The 18,760-nt window shown below is 42.2% G+C and overlaps 1 protein-coding gene across 1 annotated transcript in view; it reads left to right on the top strand.

Moving 5' to 3' along the window:
- Positions 1 to 8,041: 8,041 nt before the first annotated feature.
- Positions 8,042 to 18,760, top strand: part of TMTC4 (transmembrane O-mannosyltransferase targeting cadherins 4) — a 139,388-nt gene continuing 128,669 nt past the window's right edge. Inside the window, exons 1-2 of the mRNA XM_073614440.1 lie at positions 8,042 to 8,153; positions 18,147 to 18,360. Of these exons, the coding sequence (XP_073470541.1) occupies positions 18,232 to 18,360 (129 nt within the window). The 5' untranslated portion in view covers positions 8,042 to 8,153; positions 18,147 to 18,231. The remainder of the gene's footprint in view (positions 8,154 to 18,146; positions 18,361 to 18,760) is intronic.

Below are 18,760 nucleotides of genomic sequence, written 5' to 3' on the forward strand. Positions count from 1 at the left end.
CCTATTACAAGGAATGTAAACATCCCTTGTAATAGAAAAAAGCATGGCAGGACCTCTTAAATATGAGATCTGGGGTCAAAAAGACCTCAGATCTCATATTTACACTAAAATGCAATAAAAAAAAAAAAAAAAAAAAAAAAAGTCATTTAGAAAAATGACATTTGAAAAAATATGTCTTTAAGAGGCGTGGACGGAAGTGACGTTTTGACGTCGCTTCTGCCCAGCAGTATCTTGGAGACGAGTGAGCGCCATCTTGGCCTCACTCATCTCCTGACACACAACGACAGAGGACGCGATCGCCTCCGCCGCTACCGACAGCTCCGGTAAGCGGCGGAGGGCACCGGATCGCGGCGGGAGGGGGGGCCCCTCTCCCACCACCGATAAGTGATCTCGCGGCGAATCCAACGCAGGGACCACTTTTATCTGAAAGCCGGCCGCCGCACGAAAACGGGGATACCGGGGTTATGGCAGCAAGCTGCTGCCATAACAACGATATCCCCGTTCAAACTTAGGACGTATATAGTCGTGCGGCGGTCGGGAAGTGGTTAACCAAAAAAAATCAAAAAACAGATTCTGTTCCCTTAGCCACTTCCTATCCTGCCCATTATCATATGATGAACGCAGGAGGGATCTCCCATGCCGGGCGGGCGTCATATGACATCCTGGGCTTCCCGGCCGGCTGAGGGGCGCGCGCCCCCGCCACGTCACTCGGGAGCCAATGCGCGTGCCCGGCGGCCTCGATGTCCGCCGGGCGCCCGCTATTGTGTAATCTGTGTAAACCCACAGATCCACATCCTGTCAGATCAGAGGAACACCGATCAGTCTCCTCCCCTTGTAAAACCCCGGCCCCTACAGTTAGCATCGCTCCCTAGGTAGCACAATTTAAGCCTTTAATTGCCCCCTAGTGTTAACCCCTTCCCTGCCAGTGACATTTATACAGCAATCAATGCATTTGTATAGCACCGATCGCTGTATAAATGTGAATGGTCCCAAAATGGTGTCAAAAGTGTCCGATATGTCCGCCGCAATGTTGCAGTCACGATATAAAAATCGCAGATCATCGCCATTACTAGTAAAAAAATAAAATAAATAAATAATAAAAATGCCATAAACCTATCCCCTATTTTGTAGACACTATAACTTTTGCGCAAACCAATCAATATACGCTTAGTGAGATTTTTTTTTTTACCAAAAAAAGTAGAAGAATATATATATTGGCCTAAACTGAGGGAAGAAAATTTTTTTTTTTTTTTTTTAAATTGGATATTATAGCAAAAAGTAAAAAATATATTGTGGGTGTTTTTTTTTTTTTTTTTTTTTTTTAACTTGTCACTCTTCTTTTTGTTTAGAGCGCAAAAAAAAAAAAACCGCAGAGATGATCAAATACCACCAAAAGAAAGCTCTATTTGTGGGGAAAAAAAATGATAAAAATTTCATTTCGGTGCAGTGTATGACCGCGCAAATGTCATTCAAATTGTGACAGCGCTGAAAATTGGCCTGGGCAGGAAGTGGTTGAAAATGCTCTGTATTAAAGTGGTTGAATCATTTTATACAGCACAGTGCTTGTGCTGTATAATTTGGCCCCTTCTATCGCCTAAAAAAAAATCTGGCTGATCCTGCCTGGCTATACCCTCCCCCCTGTAAACTGACCATGGTTTATCATGGCTGCTGCGCCCTGACACCGTGGTCAGTTTAGGTGCCCTGCTTGTGTCCAGCGCCTGCCCCCTCCCCTTGTGCTGCCATTTATAACTACAATATAAACATCCCATCCCCTCTGTAGCATATTGTTGTGTCCCTGTGCTTCTGTTATATAAAAATAGCCGATCTGTACTTATTTCAGAGCGCCTCCCGGCTCTCTCTCCTCACTTCGCCGGCTGACGTCTTTGGGAGTGCTCGGCCCCACCCGCTGGAGCTGTCAGCCAGGCAGAGGAAAGAGCCGAGGAGTCACGTGAGCACCAGGAACCGCTCCAAAATAGGTACAGATCGGCATATTTCTTATATAACACGGGCACAGGGACACATATTGTTATGTTAGAGGGGATAGGAGGTTTTTTATAGTAGTGGCACCCCGACAAAATATAAATAACTCAAAAACTTAACCTTTAAAGTAGATGTAAACCCGATTCATGAAATTTGACCTAGTCACATATATCTGCAAGGTTTACTTATCTCTCTCCAAACCCAAGTCTCGTGTCTTTCTGCTGTTTCATTCTTCAGCATAATAACTTCTCACAAGTTCTCCGACAACCAAGATAAAACCAGCCTGAAATTTGTGTCGGGGTGGGTGGTATAAATAGCTGATATATAGTATAAATTAGCTGAGAGCTTGTCTTGTCACAGCACAGCTCTGCACATTTCTTCCTTCTGCTGCCTATGTGGAGGGGGAGGACCTGTCACACAGCGTATGCCAAGAATCCATGCCTACTGCTAAATGAGGAAGTGAAAATTCTAACACAATGTCAGAATTCTAAAGAATATTGCAAGCTGAAGACAGCAGATATATATATGTAAAACTTATGTAGGGAGATTTGTTTAATCTCTATGTATCATCTGAAGCTGTTCACTTCACTGGGTATAGGAAAGGGTTTACATCCCACTTTAACTCTAACCCCTTACCCTAACAGAAAAAATAAATAAATAAATAATAAAAATAAAAGCTAATGGAAAAGCTGAAATACCTAGCAACAAAGGTTGCAACAGATGAGTTTTCACTATTGGCTAAAAACACCAAAGCTCAAAATCGTGCAAAAAAAGTGCCAAAATCACAGTACAACCCCTCAAGGACTCTATGCTCATGTGTGAATGCAGCCTTAACCTGACTGCTTCAACACTTCTCTTAAAATCCTTCAGGAAAAACAGCAGATTAATGATGTAATCTTAGTCTGCTACTGCCAGAAGGCAGCGTTTTCTCAGTTTTTTGCCCCCCATAGTGATCATTTCTGGCAACAGGGTGATGGGCAGAAGCAGGGGGCATAGCTGTGTAAGATACTTTGTAATTAAATCCCATATAAAGTCGCATATAAAATATAGACCAAAATCGCATATAAAAATTCAGCAAAAATAAAACCAAACATAAAACAGCAAAGTGACCCCCTTTGGAGTGTGTGGGTGTAGCGTAGTCCTAGTTTATAAAAATACTTTATAAATCGTGTATAGTCAAATCCCACATGTAAAATCGCATGTAAATTGTGACCAAAATTTGAACAAAATCGCATATAACAAATTCAATAAAAATAAAACTTCCCCCCCTTTGAATTGGGGGGGAAGGGGAGGGGAACAGAGGATGAAATCAAAAAAGTGACTTTAGCCAAAAATTATTATTTAAATTGATGATCCTTTGATGAAATTGATGAGCGCTCCAGTTGACGTCCCTATGACGAAACGCGTAGGGCGTGGCCTATTTTGACGCTTTTGCATCATCTCCCAAAGGATCATCAATTTAAATCTGACGCTCTCCTGTTTTGATGACATTGGGTTGCCTATTAAAAACTGCTTAAATGTGAGTACCATTCTGTCATCTGCGTTTAATAAACAGTGGTTTATGGTTTTACGCTATGGACCTCCTCTTTCTTCTCCTATTCCTAAAACGTCACCGTGACCCAGAAACAGCCTGTGGAGTGCCGCACAGTGGCATACACTGTGACTGTGTATTACCCCCGCAGGGGTTAAAGAAGCTGGTGAGTGTCCGCATGATCACAAGGCACGAGCACCTGGTCACCAAGATTAATACAAACACCTGCTTTGATCTACGAAGATTTTAAGATTTTCACTAAAGTTGCACTGAGCACTAGTCACGATTTAATCTATGTAATTATTCAGCTATGTTATGTTTGCCAAAGATTTTCAAATCACTATATGGGGTTTTTATGTGGATGGAATAGTTTTGGCTAAAGTCACTTTTTTGATTTCATCCTCTGTTCCCCTCTCCTTCCCCCCCAATTCAAAGGGGGCCACCCTTGCTTTTTTATTTTTATTGAATTTGTTATATGCGATTTTGGTCACAATTTACATGCGATTTTACATGTGGGATTTGACTATACACGATTTATAAAATATTTTTATAAACTAGGACTACGCTACACCCACACACTCCAAAGGGGGTCACTTTGCTGTTTTATGTTTGGTTTTATTTTTGCTGAATTTTTATATGCAATTTTGGTCTATATTTTATATGCGACTTTATATGGGATTTAATTACAAAGTATCTCTATGAATTAGGACAGCGCCACACCTATACACTAACCCTTCATTTACCTCTGTCTTTTCCACCTCGGGGGAAACCACATCTGTGGAGGCAGCAGTCCTTTATGCGATTTCTCCCAATTTTTTTCATTTTTTTCATTTTTTTCTACTCTTTATTTTCTGTTCCGTTGCGCGGATACACCACCCATATTTCATTACCATAGCTGTGTAAGCAAGCTAATGAGCAGTCAGTCATAGCATATATATAGCACAGGAACCAAGATTACATCATGATTGTATCATCCCAGGGCAACATCTTAGACCAATAAGAATACATTGACCCTGTATTATAACTGAACAAACATGTCACCAGCTTCCTTGAATAGCAGAGCGGGCTCCTGTATTAATTGACACACATTGGGGTTGATTTACTAAAGGCAAATCTACTTTGCACTACAAGTGCACTTGCAGTGGCTTTAGATCGGAGGGGAAGATCTGAAGTGAGAAGAAGCTCTGCTGATTTTCTCATCCAATCATGTACAAGCAAAAATGCTGTTTTTTATTTTCCTTGCATGTCCCCCTCAGATCTACAGGGACTGCATTTCCAAATGCACTTGTAGTGCAAAGTGGATTCGCCTTTAGTAAATCAACCCCCATTGACATAAAATTGTTAGCTGATCCAGGCAAAAGTAGCTGAATTCAGCTACTGTTTTGTCATGTTTATTGGTATCCTAAATAAGGTTCATTTAAGGCTGAAGTTTAGGTAATTTTTTTTTGTTTAATTTTTCTTTCTTTTCTACAGCTTCAGTGATATTACTTACCTGTCCTAGAAGCCATGTCACGTCATGCAGGTAGCTGGATCCTGGATAAATCTTTGCTGCAGGGGTACTATGTCCTCTTCTTTCGGCTGACCTTAGGCATCGGACTGTGATGCCGTGGAAAAAGTTCCCCACTCCCTCCTCCATTGAGAAATATTTTTTGATTGCTTTCACTGTCGATCACTGTAACCCGATCTGTGAATGGAGGAGAGTCTGAGTAATATAATTCTCCACTCTCAGATCGTGCTACAGGCAATGAAATAACATTTTTTAGAAGAGGAGGGAAGAGGGGACAGGTCCTCATCTAGAAATTTTTCCACAGCCACAGCCCAGAGCCTGAAGCTATTAAAGTGCTATTAAACTCTCATTTTTCATTAGTACCTACAGGTAAGCCTATCATGTAGCTAGCCTGTAGGTACAGTGAATGTCTCCTAAACGTACACCATTTAGAAGGTATTCACATCAGCAATAGCAGGTAACGTCACTGCTTTCAGGGCAAACCAAGAGTGCCCTGAACAGGGCCGGTACAAGGGGTGGGCAGAAGGGGCGGATGCCCTGGGCGGGACCATTTACTGGAGGAAGGGGGGGGGCGCTTGGGGCCACTTTGATCTGTGGCTGCAGCGCTCCCCTCCCACCTCCTCCTCTTGTTTGTCACACAGCGCTGGGAGCGCTGTATGTCGGGGAGCTGGGTCTGTGTGTGTTCGGCGGCGCCGTAACAAGGTTCCGACCCCCTAGACCGGCTCATGTGGTAGCAGATTGAACCATTGTTCCGCCTATCACACGAGCCGGTTTAGGGGGGCGGGACCTTGTTATGGCGCCGCCGAACACACACACAGCGCTGCAGGAGATGTCCGCTGTGATCCAGGGCAGGCTATGGTGAGTCTGCATTCATGGGCACAGAGAGGCTGCTATTATGGGCACAGTGAGGCGGCATTGATGGGCACAGTGAGGCGGCATTGATGGGCACAGTGAGGCGGCATTGATGGGCACAGTGAGGCGGCATTGATGGGCACAGTGAGGCGGCATTGATGGGCACAGTGAGACGGCATTGATGGGCACAGTGAGGCTTCGATTATGGTCAGAGAGATATTATAAAACGTGAGCAGCGCTAAAAATAAGTGAACAAGCATATAAAGTGATATATGTAAACAAAAAACGTTCCCTTGACGATGTCTTCGTGATACGAAACGTACGTCGGATGGTAGACGCGCTGACGTCATCACAGTATATCCCGTACCTCGTCCTGAACGGGTGTCCATTAGCCGGCCGGCTGCAGTTTTTTTATATGCTTTTATCTCTGGTTCACATGTAAGTGCAATCTTTATTTACATTAAATCTTGGTCTTAACGATTTCACACTATGGAGAGCCGTTGTTTTATATTTCTGGGTCCTGCCTATTGAATGTCGGGTTGGATTGAGCTGCCTTGTTTTGAGTCCTGGTCCTTCATTGAAAGCCGTGGTGTGACAGTTCCTGTATTGACCATCAGGTTGCTGTACAAGCTTACTAAAGCTTGCCATCTGGTAAGCGCATAATACACACGGTGGTGGATCCCCTCACATGCTGGTGTTTTGTGATTGAATTTTTTTTATCCGTACATCTTTGGTTGGACTCCTTTCCCCCTTCTATCTGGACTGAATATCCATTTACTCACATTTTTTCACTATTTGGACTTATTTTTACCCCCCCCTTTTTGTTTTTTTTCTGTGACCTTAATTGTGTTTCATATATGCTATTTCCGAGTCCTTCAGGGCTTTTTTGTTTACATATATCACTTTATATGCTTGTTCAATTATTTTTAGCGCTGCTCACGTTTTATAATATTTACTGTTTTGTGTATATCCCACTTATTTTGAGCTGCTGCTTTATATTTCACCAGGTAGCGCGGTATAATATTTTTTATTTTCTATGGTCAGAGAGAGGCTGCGATTATGGTCAGAGGCTGCAGTGATGGGCACAGTGAGGCGTCATTGATGGGCACAGTGAGGCGTCATTGATGGGCACAGTGAGGCGTCATTGATGGGCACAGTGAGGCGTCATTGATGGGCACAGCGGTAGGCTGCATTTGATGGGCAATGGTGAGACTGCATTGATCACTTTTATCATCGCCTGCATCATGTCCTCAGTCTCTAACCATCTCTTGTCTTATATCATGTCTGCAGTCTCTGAGGGGAGTTTGCTTAATTAGCAATGGTATTGGTAATATGCAGCAGGAAGGGGGTTAATGCACTGTCACTGATGCATTAGTATAGATCCCATCGTCTGTAGGCACTGTAGCTTTTCACAGCGGGGGGGAGCCTTGTCCCGACACTGGCCCTGAATGCAGAGGGCTGTGTCGCAGTATTGAATCCCATATAGATGCATGTAAGTGATGTAATCACAGCCTGGCCATTCAAACAGCCAGAGATCGTGAAACCAGTAGTCAGACCGAGCAAAGATGGGAGCTCCGGCAGTGGTGGCAGCTTAGTGCTGGAGGGCTCTGTTTAAGCAAGGTAAGTTTACCATAAAGTGCCAGTATGTGGTACATACTAGCACATTATGGCATACCACTGCAGGGAGCTCCTAAAAATAAGTGGTCGACTTTTTACTAATGCTTTAACCCCCTGTGTGCTGTAAGTTCAGGCACAGGAAGAGGCTGGGCACCCCCCTACAGTCAAGATTTCTCCAGCATCCAGCTGCATGATGTGGGACATCCTTCATTACAGGTAAGTAATGAAGCTGTAGACAGAGCAACATTTGAAATCCGCTGAACTTCAGCTTTAATAAGGCCATAAGACGCTTTGTAAAGGCCAGTAATCCATAAAATTAAATTGTTCTGACTTCTGTAAAATATTCATATTATTGCTGTATATGCTACCAGAATACATTTGATACAACATATACAGGATCAACATGACATTTTTTAAGCACAACAAATTGATTGTAGTTTTTTAGTATCCCCTGTTTATATTTTCACTTTATATATTAGGAATATACAATACTAAATTACAAAAATTATATTGGTGCAGTACAATATTTTTTTTCTTGTTGTTGTTATAGGACCTTCGAGAAGATACATCGATCAGTGATTTGTGGCTCCATGATTTTTGGGGTACTAAACTCAGCAGCAATGCTAGTCATAAGTCTTATAGGCCACTCACAGTCTTAACATTCAGGTAAGATGGTAATCTATTTTGTTTTTTGTGTATCCTGTGTTGCTCTTGTAAGTTACAAATTTTACAATGTTTGCATGTTGCATATCTGTTAATCATGTAGCTCCAAGGGGATGTAAACATCTTCTATATATTAGATATCTTTGGTTTACAATGTCTAGTCTTTTCACAAAATTAGCTTGTCAGCTAAGTTATTTCTGTTCTTGAAGCCACAAATCATTGGACACAGGGCAAAAATTGTTAAAGATTTATTATTTTAAATTATGGATTGTACATTTTATAATATTTTGTATGTGCTGTTCTTTAGGTTTCTTGATTAACCCTTTCACTGCCAGCGATGTAAAACCTACAGTGCCACAGAACTGCTTCCAGCTGGTCAGCTCAGTAAGTTTTACATCGCTGGCATTCCTCTTTCTGCTATAAGCTCAGGGTCACTGGAGTAATTGTACAGTAGACTCTGCTTAATAAACAAATAGTTGTGATCAGTGGCTGACATGCCGCTGATCACGGCTATTTACAATGAGACCACCACATCCCCATTGTGCTGATCCTTCTGTGGCTCTCCCTGCAGCGCTGCCAGCTTCTCCTCATCCTCCCACCAGCTTCAGCTGCTGCAGAAGGAGCCACAGGGGGGTCTGCCAATGGTTCCCCCAGATTCACCAGTCGCTTCTCCTGCAACGTTGCTGGCTTCTCTTCCTCACCCTCCCGCAAGCTTCAGCTGCCTTAGGCCGAACCAGGGCACCAGCACACTAGGGGCACATTCGCATCTGCTGGCATGCATTATGATGCACATAACCCGCATGTGCTGGTATGTGTTGTACATTGTTACAAAGCATCACAGTGCTTGATTTTGTTTTTTTGTTTTTTTTTTTTTTTGTTTTTTACTTTTACCCAACTCTATGTGCATTGGCGCATTGTGATACATTGACACGTTGCCGCGCGTTGTACTGCACTGCATTGCAATAAAATGCATCCTTTTTTGTAAAAAAAAAAAATACACTAATTCAGTGCACACATGACACTTTGGGTATTAGAAAAATGCATAGCCAACCTTCAGATTGATTATATATAGTTTTGTGTACCTTCGATTTTTACTGTTTCGCAAAAAAGGCACAATTTAAAATTTAGAAATATTTTATAACTCCATACAGTTTTAGCCTTTAGCTTTATTATGAATTTAGCAGGAATTTTGTAAGTTAGGTTGTGTTTATGTCCGCTAATAATGATTTTTTTTTTTTGTATTTTTAGCGAAAATATCTTTGATAAAAATTTGCATCTTTTTAAACCACTTTAGCTCTGGAAGATGTTTCCCCCTTCTTCACCAGGCCATTTTTCGTTATATAGCACTGCGCTACTTTAACTGGCAATTGCGTGGTCAGGCAACTCTGTACCCAAACAAAATTTCTATAATTTTGTTCACACAAATGGTATTCTATTGGTAGTATTTGATCACTACTATAAAAGATATCCAATAAAAAACAAAATCAAATTTCCTCAGGCCAAAATGTATTTTGCTACATGTCTTTGGTAAGAAAAACATTCCAGTAAGTGTACTCTATATATTGATTGGTTTGCATGAATGTTAAAGCATCTACAAACTATGATATAGATTATCTAGATAGATAGATTTAGAGATTCTCGCTCTCTCTCGCTCTCTCTCGCTCGCTCTCGCTCTCGCTCTCTCGCGCTCTCTCGCGCTCTCTCGCGCTCTCTCGCGCTCTCTCGCGCTCTCTCTCGCTCTCTCGCGCTCTCTCTCGCTCTCTCTCGCTCTCTCTCGCTCTCTCTCGCTCTCTCTCGCTCTCTCTCGCTCTCTCTCGCGCTCTCGCTCTCTCTCGCTCTCTCTCTCGCTCTCTCTCTCGCTCTCTCGCTCTCTCTCTCGCTCTCACTCTCGCTCTCTCTCTAGCTCTCTCTCTAGCTCTCTCTCTAGCTCTCTCTCTAGCTCTCTCTCTAGCTCTCTCTCTCGCTCTCTCTCTCGCTCTCTCTCTCGCTCTCTCTCTCGCTCTCTCTCTCGCTCTCTCTCTCTCTCGCTCTCTCTCTCTCTCGCTCTCTCTCTCTCTCGCTCTCTCTCTCTAGCTCTCTCTCTCTAGCTCTCTCTCTCTCTCGCTCTCTCTCTCTCTCTCTCTCTCTCTCTCTCTCTCTCTCTCTCTCTCTCTCGCTCTCTCTCTAGCTCTCTCTCTCGCTCTCTCTCTCTCTCGCTCTCTCTCTCTCTAGCTCTCTCTCTCTAGCTCTCTCTCTCTAGCTCTCTCTCTCTCTAGCTCTCTCTCTCTAGCTCTCTCTCTCTCTAGCTCTCTCTCTAGCTCTCTCTCTAGCTCTCTCTAGCTCGCTCTCTCTAGCTCTCTCTCTCTCTAGCTCTCTCTCTCTCTAGCTCTCTCGCTCTCTCGCGCTCTCTCTCTCTCGCTCTCGCTCTCGCTCTCGCGCTCTCTCTCTCTCTCTCGGACGCTATGTAGTAGAGACTGAAGTCAGGCAATGCAGTGTCCCCCAGATCAGTGGCATTTTTTTTTAGCGCCTGCCAAGCCAATTTATGTCTGTTGGTTCCCCACACAAAGGGTTTAACCGGTTCAATACAGGACATTTTCACCCCCTTCCTTCCCTGGCCAATTTTTAGTTTTCAGCGCTGTCGCACTTTAAACGACAATTGCGCGGTCGTGCAACGTTGTACCCAAAAAAAATTGACGTCCTTTTTTCCCCACAAATAGAGCTTTATTTTGGTGGTATTTGATCGCCTCTGTGGTTTTTATTTTTTGCGCTATAAACAAAAGAAGAGCGACAATTTTGAAAAAAAACACAATATTTTTTACTTTTTGCTATAATAAATATCCCAAATTTAAAAAAAAAAACACATTTTTTCCTCAGTTTTAACCACTTCCCGCCCGCCGGCCGTCATACAACGTCCTTGACTTTGTGCGGGGATATCTGAATGATGGTTGCAGCTACAGGCATCATTCAGATATCAGCTTTTTCAGCCGGCGATTCCCTACACCATGAGAACTATCATAGCAGCTGTTCCACTGCTTGATCGTTCTTACGGGAGGCGAGAGGGGACGTCCCCCCTTCCCGCCGCCTTGCGGTGCTTCTACCGACTCACCGCTACGATCGAAGCCAGGATCTTTTTTTTTTTTTTTTTTTTTTTTATTTCAGGCTTCCCAGCCTAGAGGTGAGATGTGGGGTCTTATTGACCCCATATCTCACTGTAAAGAGGACCTGTCATGCCATATTCCTATTACAAGGATGTTTATATTCCTTGTAATAGGAATAAAAGTGGTCAAAATTTTTTTTTTTTTTTGGAAAAAAGCATCCAACTAAAATAAATAAAGTAAAATGAACAATAAAAAAAAAAAAAAAAAAATTTTTAAAGCGCCCCTGTCCCTGTGTGCTCGCATGCAGAAGCGAACGCATACGTAAGTCCCGCCCACATATGAAAACGGTGTTCAAACCACACATGTGAGGTATCGCTGCGATCGGTAGAGCGAGAGCAATAATTTTGGCCCTAGACCTCCTCTGTAACTCAAAACATGTAACCAGTAAAAAATTTTAAAGCGTCGCCTATGGGGATTTTTGAGTAGCAAAGTTTGGCGCCATTCCACAAGCGCGTGCAATTTTGAAGGGTGACATGTTGGGTATCTATTTACTCGGCGTAACTTCATCTTTCACATTATGCAAAAACATTGGGCTAACTTTACTGTTTTGGTTTTTGTAAAGCACAAAACATTTTTTTTTCCAAAAAAAACGCGTTAAAAAAATTGCTGCGCAAATACCGTGCGAGATAAAAAGTTGCAACGACCGCCATTGTATTCTCTAGGGTCTTTGCTAAAAAAACATATATAATGTTTTGGGGTTCTAAGTAATTTTCTAGCTAATAAATGATGATTTTTACATGTAGGAGAGAAATGTCAGAATTGGCCTGGGTGCTCCAGAACGCCTGAAGGTGCTCCCCTGCATGTTGGGCCTCTGCATGTTGGGCCTCTGTATGTGGCCACGCTGTGTAAAAGTCTCACACATGTGGTATCGCCATACTCTGGAGTAATAGCAGAATGTGTTTTGGGGTGTAATTTGTGGTATGCATATGCGGTCTGTGAGAAATACCCTGCTAATATGACAATTTTGTGGGAAAAAAAAAAAGTAAAAAAAAAACCTTGATTTTGCAAAGAATTGTGGGAAAAAATGACAACTTCAAAAAACTCACCATGCATCTTTCTAAATACCTTGGAATGTCTTCTTTCCAAAAAGGGGTCATTTGGGGGGTATTTGTACTTTTCTGGCATGTTAGGGTCTCAAGAAATTAGATAGGCCGTCAGTAATTCAGGTGTGATCAATTTTCAGATATGCGCACCATAGCTTTTGGACTCTATAACTTTCAAAAAGACCAAATAATATCCACCGATTTGGGTTATTTTTACCAAAGATATGTAGCGGTATAAATTTTGGCCAAAATATATGAAGAAAAATTACTAATTTGCAAAATATTATAACAGAAATGAAGAAAAATGTATTTTTTTACAGATTTTTCGGTCTTTTTTCTTTTACGGCGCAAAAAATAAAGAACCCAGCAGTGATTAAATACCACCAAAAGAAAGCTCTATTTGTGTGAAAAAATTTCATAAAGATACAGTGTTGCATGACTGAGTAATTGTCATTCAAAATGTGAGAGCACCAAAAGCTGAAAATTGGTCTGGTTAGGAAGGGGGTTTAAGTGCCCAGTTGTCAAGTGGTTAAATTACAACGCCCTGCTATAGATAGAGGGAGTCGGATCCAATTATCTCTCCTTTGCTTTAATTTAAGTAATAATGGGACTAAATTATCATTAATGTACTGGTTTATGTCACTCGTAATCCAGACCCCAAGATATTTAAATTTGGTAACTACCTCCAAGTGGGGGGCACCAGGCAATATCTGGTTACCAAGTGGGTCAATCGGTAACAAAGCGATTTCTCCCAGTTGATAACCAGACCTGAGAATCGCCCAAATTCATTAACCATTTGTATCACTGTGTTTAACAAGGTATTAACATCTCCAAGAAAAAACAGAACATCATCTGCGTACAGTGCGATCTTGTCCTCCTCCATTTGCCGCCGGAACCCATGTATATCTACCCGTGATCTAGTCATAATTGCTAGTGGTTCTATTGCAAGAGCGAACAATAGAGGGGACAAAGGACAGCCCTGTCTTGTCCCTCTCTCCAGCTGAAATAATTCTGAATATTCATTGTTAATTCTAATTTTAGCTCTTGGTTCGCTATAGAGTATTTTCACCACTCATAAAGGAGGGGCCAAACCCAAATTTCTCTAACACCCTCCATAAATAGTTCCATTCTAGCCTGTCAAAGGCCTTAGCAGCATCCTAGGCCAATATGGCCCTAGGGCCTGCAATGTCAGGTGAAATCTGTATGTTTAAAAAGACTCTTCTGATGTTGGTGCTAGTTGATCTGTTGGGAATGAAACCTCACTGGTCAGGGTGCATCAACTTTTGAGTACATCCATTTAGACGAGTTGCTAGAACTTTAGCCAAGATTTTGACATCGGTACATAGTAGTGAAATTGGGCGTTAAGAGGATACATCCAATTGATCTTTCCCCTCCTTGTGTATTATGATGGTGGCTTCCGACATTGAATTGGGGATTCTCTCATTGGCTAATGACCTTTCTAATGTTTTCAACAATTCTGGAAGTAGTACCTCACCATATCGTTTGTATATTTCTACTGGGACCCCATCTGGGCTTGCTGATTTTTGGCAGGACATTCCAGCCACTGCTCGTTTTAACTCCTCAAGGGTCACCGGTGCTTCTATATCTGTTCTATCCTTCTCTGATAAAGTCGGGATTGATATTCCCTGAAGGAAAGCGTGTGTTCTTTCACTCTCAGCTCCCCTCTTGGATTTATACAAACATTTATAATATTTACTGAAAGTATACATTATTGCTATCGCATCAGTGGATATCTCCCCATTTGGTAACCTAATTCCCAGGACAGAAGAAGGGGGGGTATTAGATTTAATCAAGAGGGACAACATACGGCCCACTCTCTCCCCTTCTCCAAAATAGTTCTGCCTCTGAAATATACGTCTGTTCTCCATCCTCTTTGTAGTGGCCATTTTGTAGACTTGTTGCTTATCTAACCATTCCCTTTGCCTATCTGGAGTTGGGTCTTCAACATATCGCCTCTCTGCCTGCATCATCTCGTCCCTAACGTTCCTTTCCCACTCTCTAGATTTCCCTTTGGTTCTTGCCACTTGTTGGATCAAGAGACCTCTAAGATAAGCCTTCAAGGAGTCCCAAACCACTTCGACTGATGCCGTGCCTGCATTGATCTGTACAAATTCGTTCAATCTAGTCACCATATCTCCCGGGTTGCCAATCAATTCCAAACAATAGGGACTGATCCTCCATTCTCTAAAATTGGCTTTATCCCCTGTATTTATTGTCAGCACCAGCGGGGAGTGGTCCGAGACTCCTCTTGGACCATACTCTATGTTGCTTACCCATATCTCTAGTGCTCTCTGTGTCATCTTGTGTGTGTTCTCCCCTAAATTCCTTAATTGTGCGGGATTTCCCCAAAGCTCTCTTTCTTATTGTACTTTCCAATTCCACCCATCTTTTATCTGTTACTTTCAGCCCAGTCTATCACCCGTGAAAGGAGAATCGCCTTCTAATAGTTCTTTAGGTCTGGTACCCCCAGACCCCCCTAACTCTTATGTCTGGTTAACACTGGTATGCTAATCCGCAGCTTTTTACCCTGCCAAATGAACCTTTGGAGTATCGTATTCAGAGTTGTGAAAGTGGGATCGGCAACATCTGGTACTTATACATGATCTTTGGAAGGAGACTCGTTTTGAAGAGATTAATTCTCCCCAACCATGACACGTGTCTTGATGCAATTTTACTCAGTTCTAATTTAATTTAATGTCGTTCAGTAATGGCAGGAAATTTTAAGTGATATAGTGTATCCAAGGAAGTAGTAATATTAACACCTAGGTATTTTTATTCTTTTTGTCTCCAGATGAATGGGAACTCCTCTTGGTAGGTCTGGGTCTTCTGTATTGGCACATTTATATTTAGGATCTCAGATTTGGCCAGGTTCATTTTTAAAATTCAATTACTTCTCCATATTGTTTTAACGTTTTTATTTAATTAGGGAGAGTTATTCTGGGGTGGGTTATGTAGAACAAAATATCTTCTGCATATGCGGCGAGCTTGTGTTCCTCCTCTCCTCTCTTAATCCCCCGAATGTTTATGTCCTGCCTTATCTTCGCCAACAACTGTTCTAATGACAGCACAAACAGGGGGGACGGGGACAGCCTTGTCTAGTACCATTATACATCTCGAAAGATCCTGAGGCAGACCCATTTACTTTTACCCTTGCTGTGGGATGTCTGTAAAGCGATTTGATCCACTGCATGAATCTCAGACCCAGTCCCATTGGCACTAAGTTATCTTGCATAAACCCCCAGTCTACCCTGTCAAATGCTTTTTCAGCGTTTGACAGGAGCAGACCGGGGGCCTTGGTCTTTTTTTTTTATTTTATGTTATGAACACCAGGAGTGTTCTGATTCCATTATCCCGACTTTCTCTCCCTGGAACAAACCTAGCCTGGTCCGCATATACTAGCTCATTCATTACTAATTTCAGCCTTTCTGCCATTATCTTTGCAAATAACTTGGTGTCAACATTCAACAGTGATATAGGGCTATAACTAGAGCAGAGTGAGGCATCTTTTCCTTCCTTTGGTATTACTGTTATAGCCGCCTCCAGTGCCTCCTTCCTCATACCCCACTTCGTTCCTATCCCATTTATGTATGAACACAGCTTCGGGATTAGTTTGTCTTTAAACTTTCTATAGTATAGTGTCGTCAGACCATCCGGGCCTGGGCTCTTACCTAGGGGAGTCTCTCTTAATATTTTCATAACCTCTTCCTCTGTTACAGGGTCTTCAAGCACCCTCATCTAATCCTCCGAGATTCTCTTTAGATCTATATCCTTTAAGAAATCATTTGTTTCAGTCTTCCTTTTTTTTAACCTGTTCTATTGTTTCAACCTTATTAATTGCATATAAGGTCGCATAATAATCCTGAAATGTTCTAGCTATGTCTGTCTGATGTATTATAGACCATTAGTCCACTATTTTTGTATTTTCTCTATGTAGTTTAGTGCAGTTTTCTTTTTTAGTAATCTTGCCAGAGACTTCCCAGTCTTATTTCCCCAGAGGTTCCTTTCCTATTTAATTTTATTATAGGCCGACCGTGTCTCTTGCTCAACTATATCTTTCAGTTCCTCCCTTTTACAAATGAATGCTGTTCTTATTTCTTTATCCCCTGTTTTTTATGTTGCTGTTCTAGCTCAGAAATTTCTTTTATCAAAACATTCCTCCTCTTTATTCCGCCCTTTTTTTTTTTTTTTCTGCTCCCAGTTGGATCAGTATACCTCTAATATAAGCCTTATGGGCTTCCCATAGTGTAGCTTCTATTTTTTCCTCCATATCGTTTATTTTAAAGTACGCCTCTAACTCCTGCCTGATCCTTTCTTCCGCTGCTTTATCCTGTAATAGTTCTTCTCTAGGTGGGTGGCCTTTTTGGTTCCCCTCAATCTTTATTCCCATGATCACAGGGGCATGGTCAGAGAACATTGAAATTTCAAAATTCATGTTAATTACTTAGACAAAAAAGAAATCAATTCTTAAATACGTCCCGTGTACAGAGGAGTGGAACGTATAGTCCCGGCATTTAGCATGTGTTCTCCATACATCCATCAGTTGATTTTGATGTAAGATCTTTTTAATTAACTTCCTCTTTACGTTCCCAGTCCTCTGTACACTTGACATACTATCGAACCCCGGTATCATACAGAGATTAAAATCTCCGCCCATAATGGCTCCCCTTCTCATGACATCTATTGAATATTTTATTGGATTATTATTTGGACAGTAGATATTTGCCAGGGAGTACTCCACTTCCTTAATTATGCCTCTCAAAAATAAATATCGCCCTTCCGGTTCCATACTTCTCTCCTCCAAAGTGAACCTTACCTCACTGGCAAATCTTATAGCTATTCCCTTAGCTCTTTTTGTTGGAGAGTCCCCATAGAACCAAGCTGGGTAATCTTTTGAAATGATTGTAAGGTTACAATCTTGTGAGATATGTGTCTCCTGTAATAGAACTACATCTGCTTTATAAAGTTTGATCCTTCTTATTATGTTATATCTTTTTATGGAAGTATTTAGCCCAAGTACGTTATATGTCATAAATTTAAGGGTTGTCATCTTTGCTCCCCCAGCACCCTTCTAACACTTTTTATACATGACTAACTAACTTACTGTAAACGCTATAGGCACAGTTATGATGCTCTATAATTCAAATTAGTAGAGGTGGCTGACCAGGGGTAATGCCTAATGAAAGCAACATGCTGCTCACTTTTTAACACAACAGGTTTCCGTGCACTGGGGGACACTGTAATGTGTGTGCATCGGGGTGCCCTGAAAATAAGTGGCACTACACATAGCTAAAAACCATTCTCCACCCATCTAAAATTTGTAAACCCTCGAGGTTTTTCACCTTAAGGCATTCTTTGCCTTAAGGTGAAAAACCTTCTGTAGTGCAGCAGCCCCCCTGAACCCGATCGTTCGATCGACAGGGATGAGCACAGCAGCTCCAGCCACTGTCTCGGGTCCTCATTGGATAGATTGATAGTAGCGCAGCCATTGGCTCCCATTGTTGTCAATTCAGTGACACGGGAGTTGGGGGCCGGGGCAGAGTCCTGTTGTCTGTGTCAATGGTGCAGCAGGTGTCCCATTCGAATGCGGGTCTCCGAGGGGGCACTCGATGCGGGGAGGAGCCAGGAGCGCTGCTGGGGGACCCCAGAAGAGGAGGATCGGGGCCACTCTGTGCAAAACCCTTGCATAGAGGAGGTAGGTATAACATGTTTGTTATTAAAAAAAAAAATTTACAACCCCTTTTAAACCAAATTAATCATTTGTCACTATACATGTTTAATTTTACTTTCTCTTTCAGGATCAATTACGTTTTGGCAGGAGGTCTGCACCCAGCTGGTTTTCATGTGGTCAACATACTACTACATTGCATAGTCGCTGTCCTGATGCTTGATGTTTTTTCACTGCTGTTTAGTAGTGGAGCTACTGACAAAGGCAAGAAAATCATGTGTGCTCCAAAATCTGCGCTGCTAAGTGCTTTATTATTTGCAGTCCATCCTGTACATACAGAATGTGTAAGTATATTTTCCCACACAGAATCAAATAGTTGTGCCCTTTTAAATAGGACAAAGATAAAATGTGCTTTACTCATTTGTTTTAGTTTGTTTAATTTCTTTTAATGTGTACAGTTGGACATTTGTACAGGCACGCTCTTGTGAGAACTAAAAAGTGGACTCCACAATATTCTCAATTCACCTCAGACAGATCATACTTCCTGTATTATGGCCACTCCATGAACTTTATCACACTGGTTTGGATAGTTTTAGCAGACATCTCAAGTCTCCCGCATTTGGTTGCGGGCTCCCGGACACCCGCGAGTGCAGGGCGCTCTCCTGGCTGGACCTGTCAGTCAGCCACAGGCAGACAGAGCAGCCCGAGTGGCCGAATGGAGTACAGCCGCTCTGTCAGGTCGGG

This window comes from Aquarana catesbeiana, linkage group LG02 (assembly GCF_042186555.1).
Source record: "Aquarana catesbeiana isolate 2022-GZ linkage group LG02, ASM4218655v1, whole genome shotgun sequence".
In the NCBI taxonomy this organism is placed as follows: domain Eukaryota; kingdom Metazoa; phylum Chordata; class Amphibia; order Anura; family Ranidae; genus Aquarana; species Aquarana catesbeiana.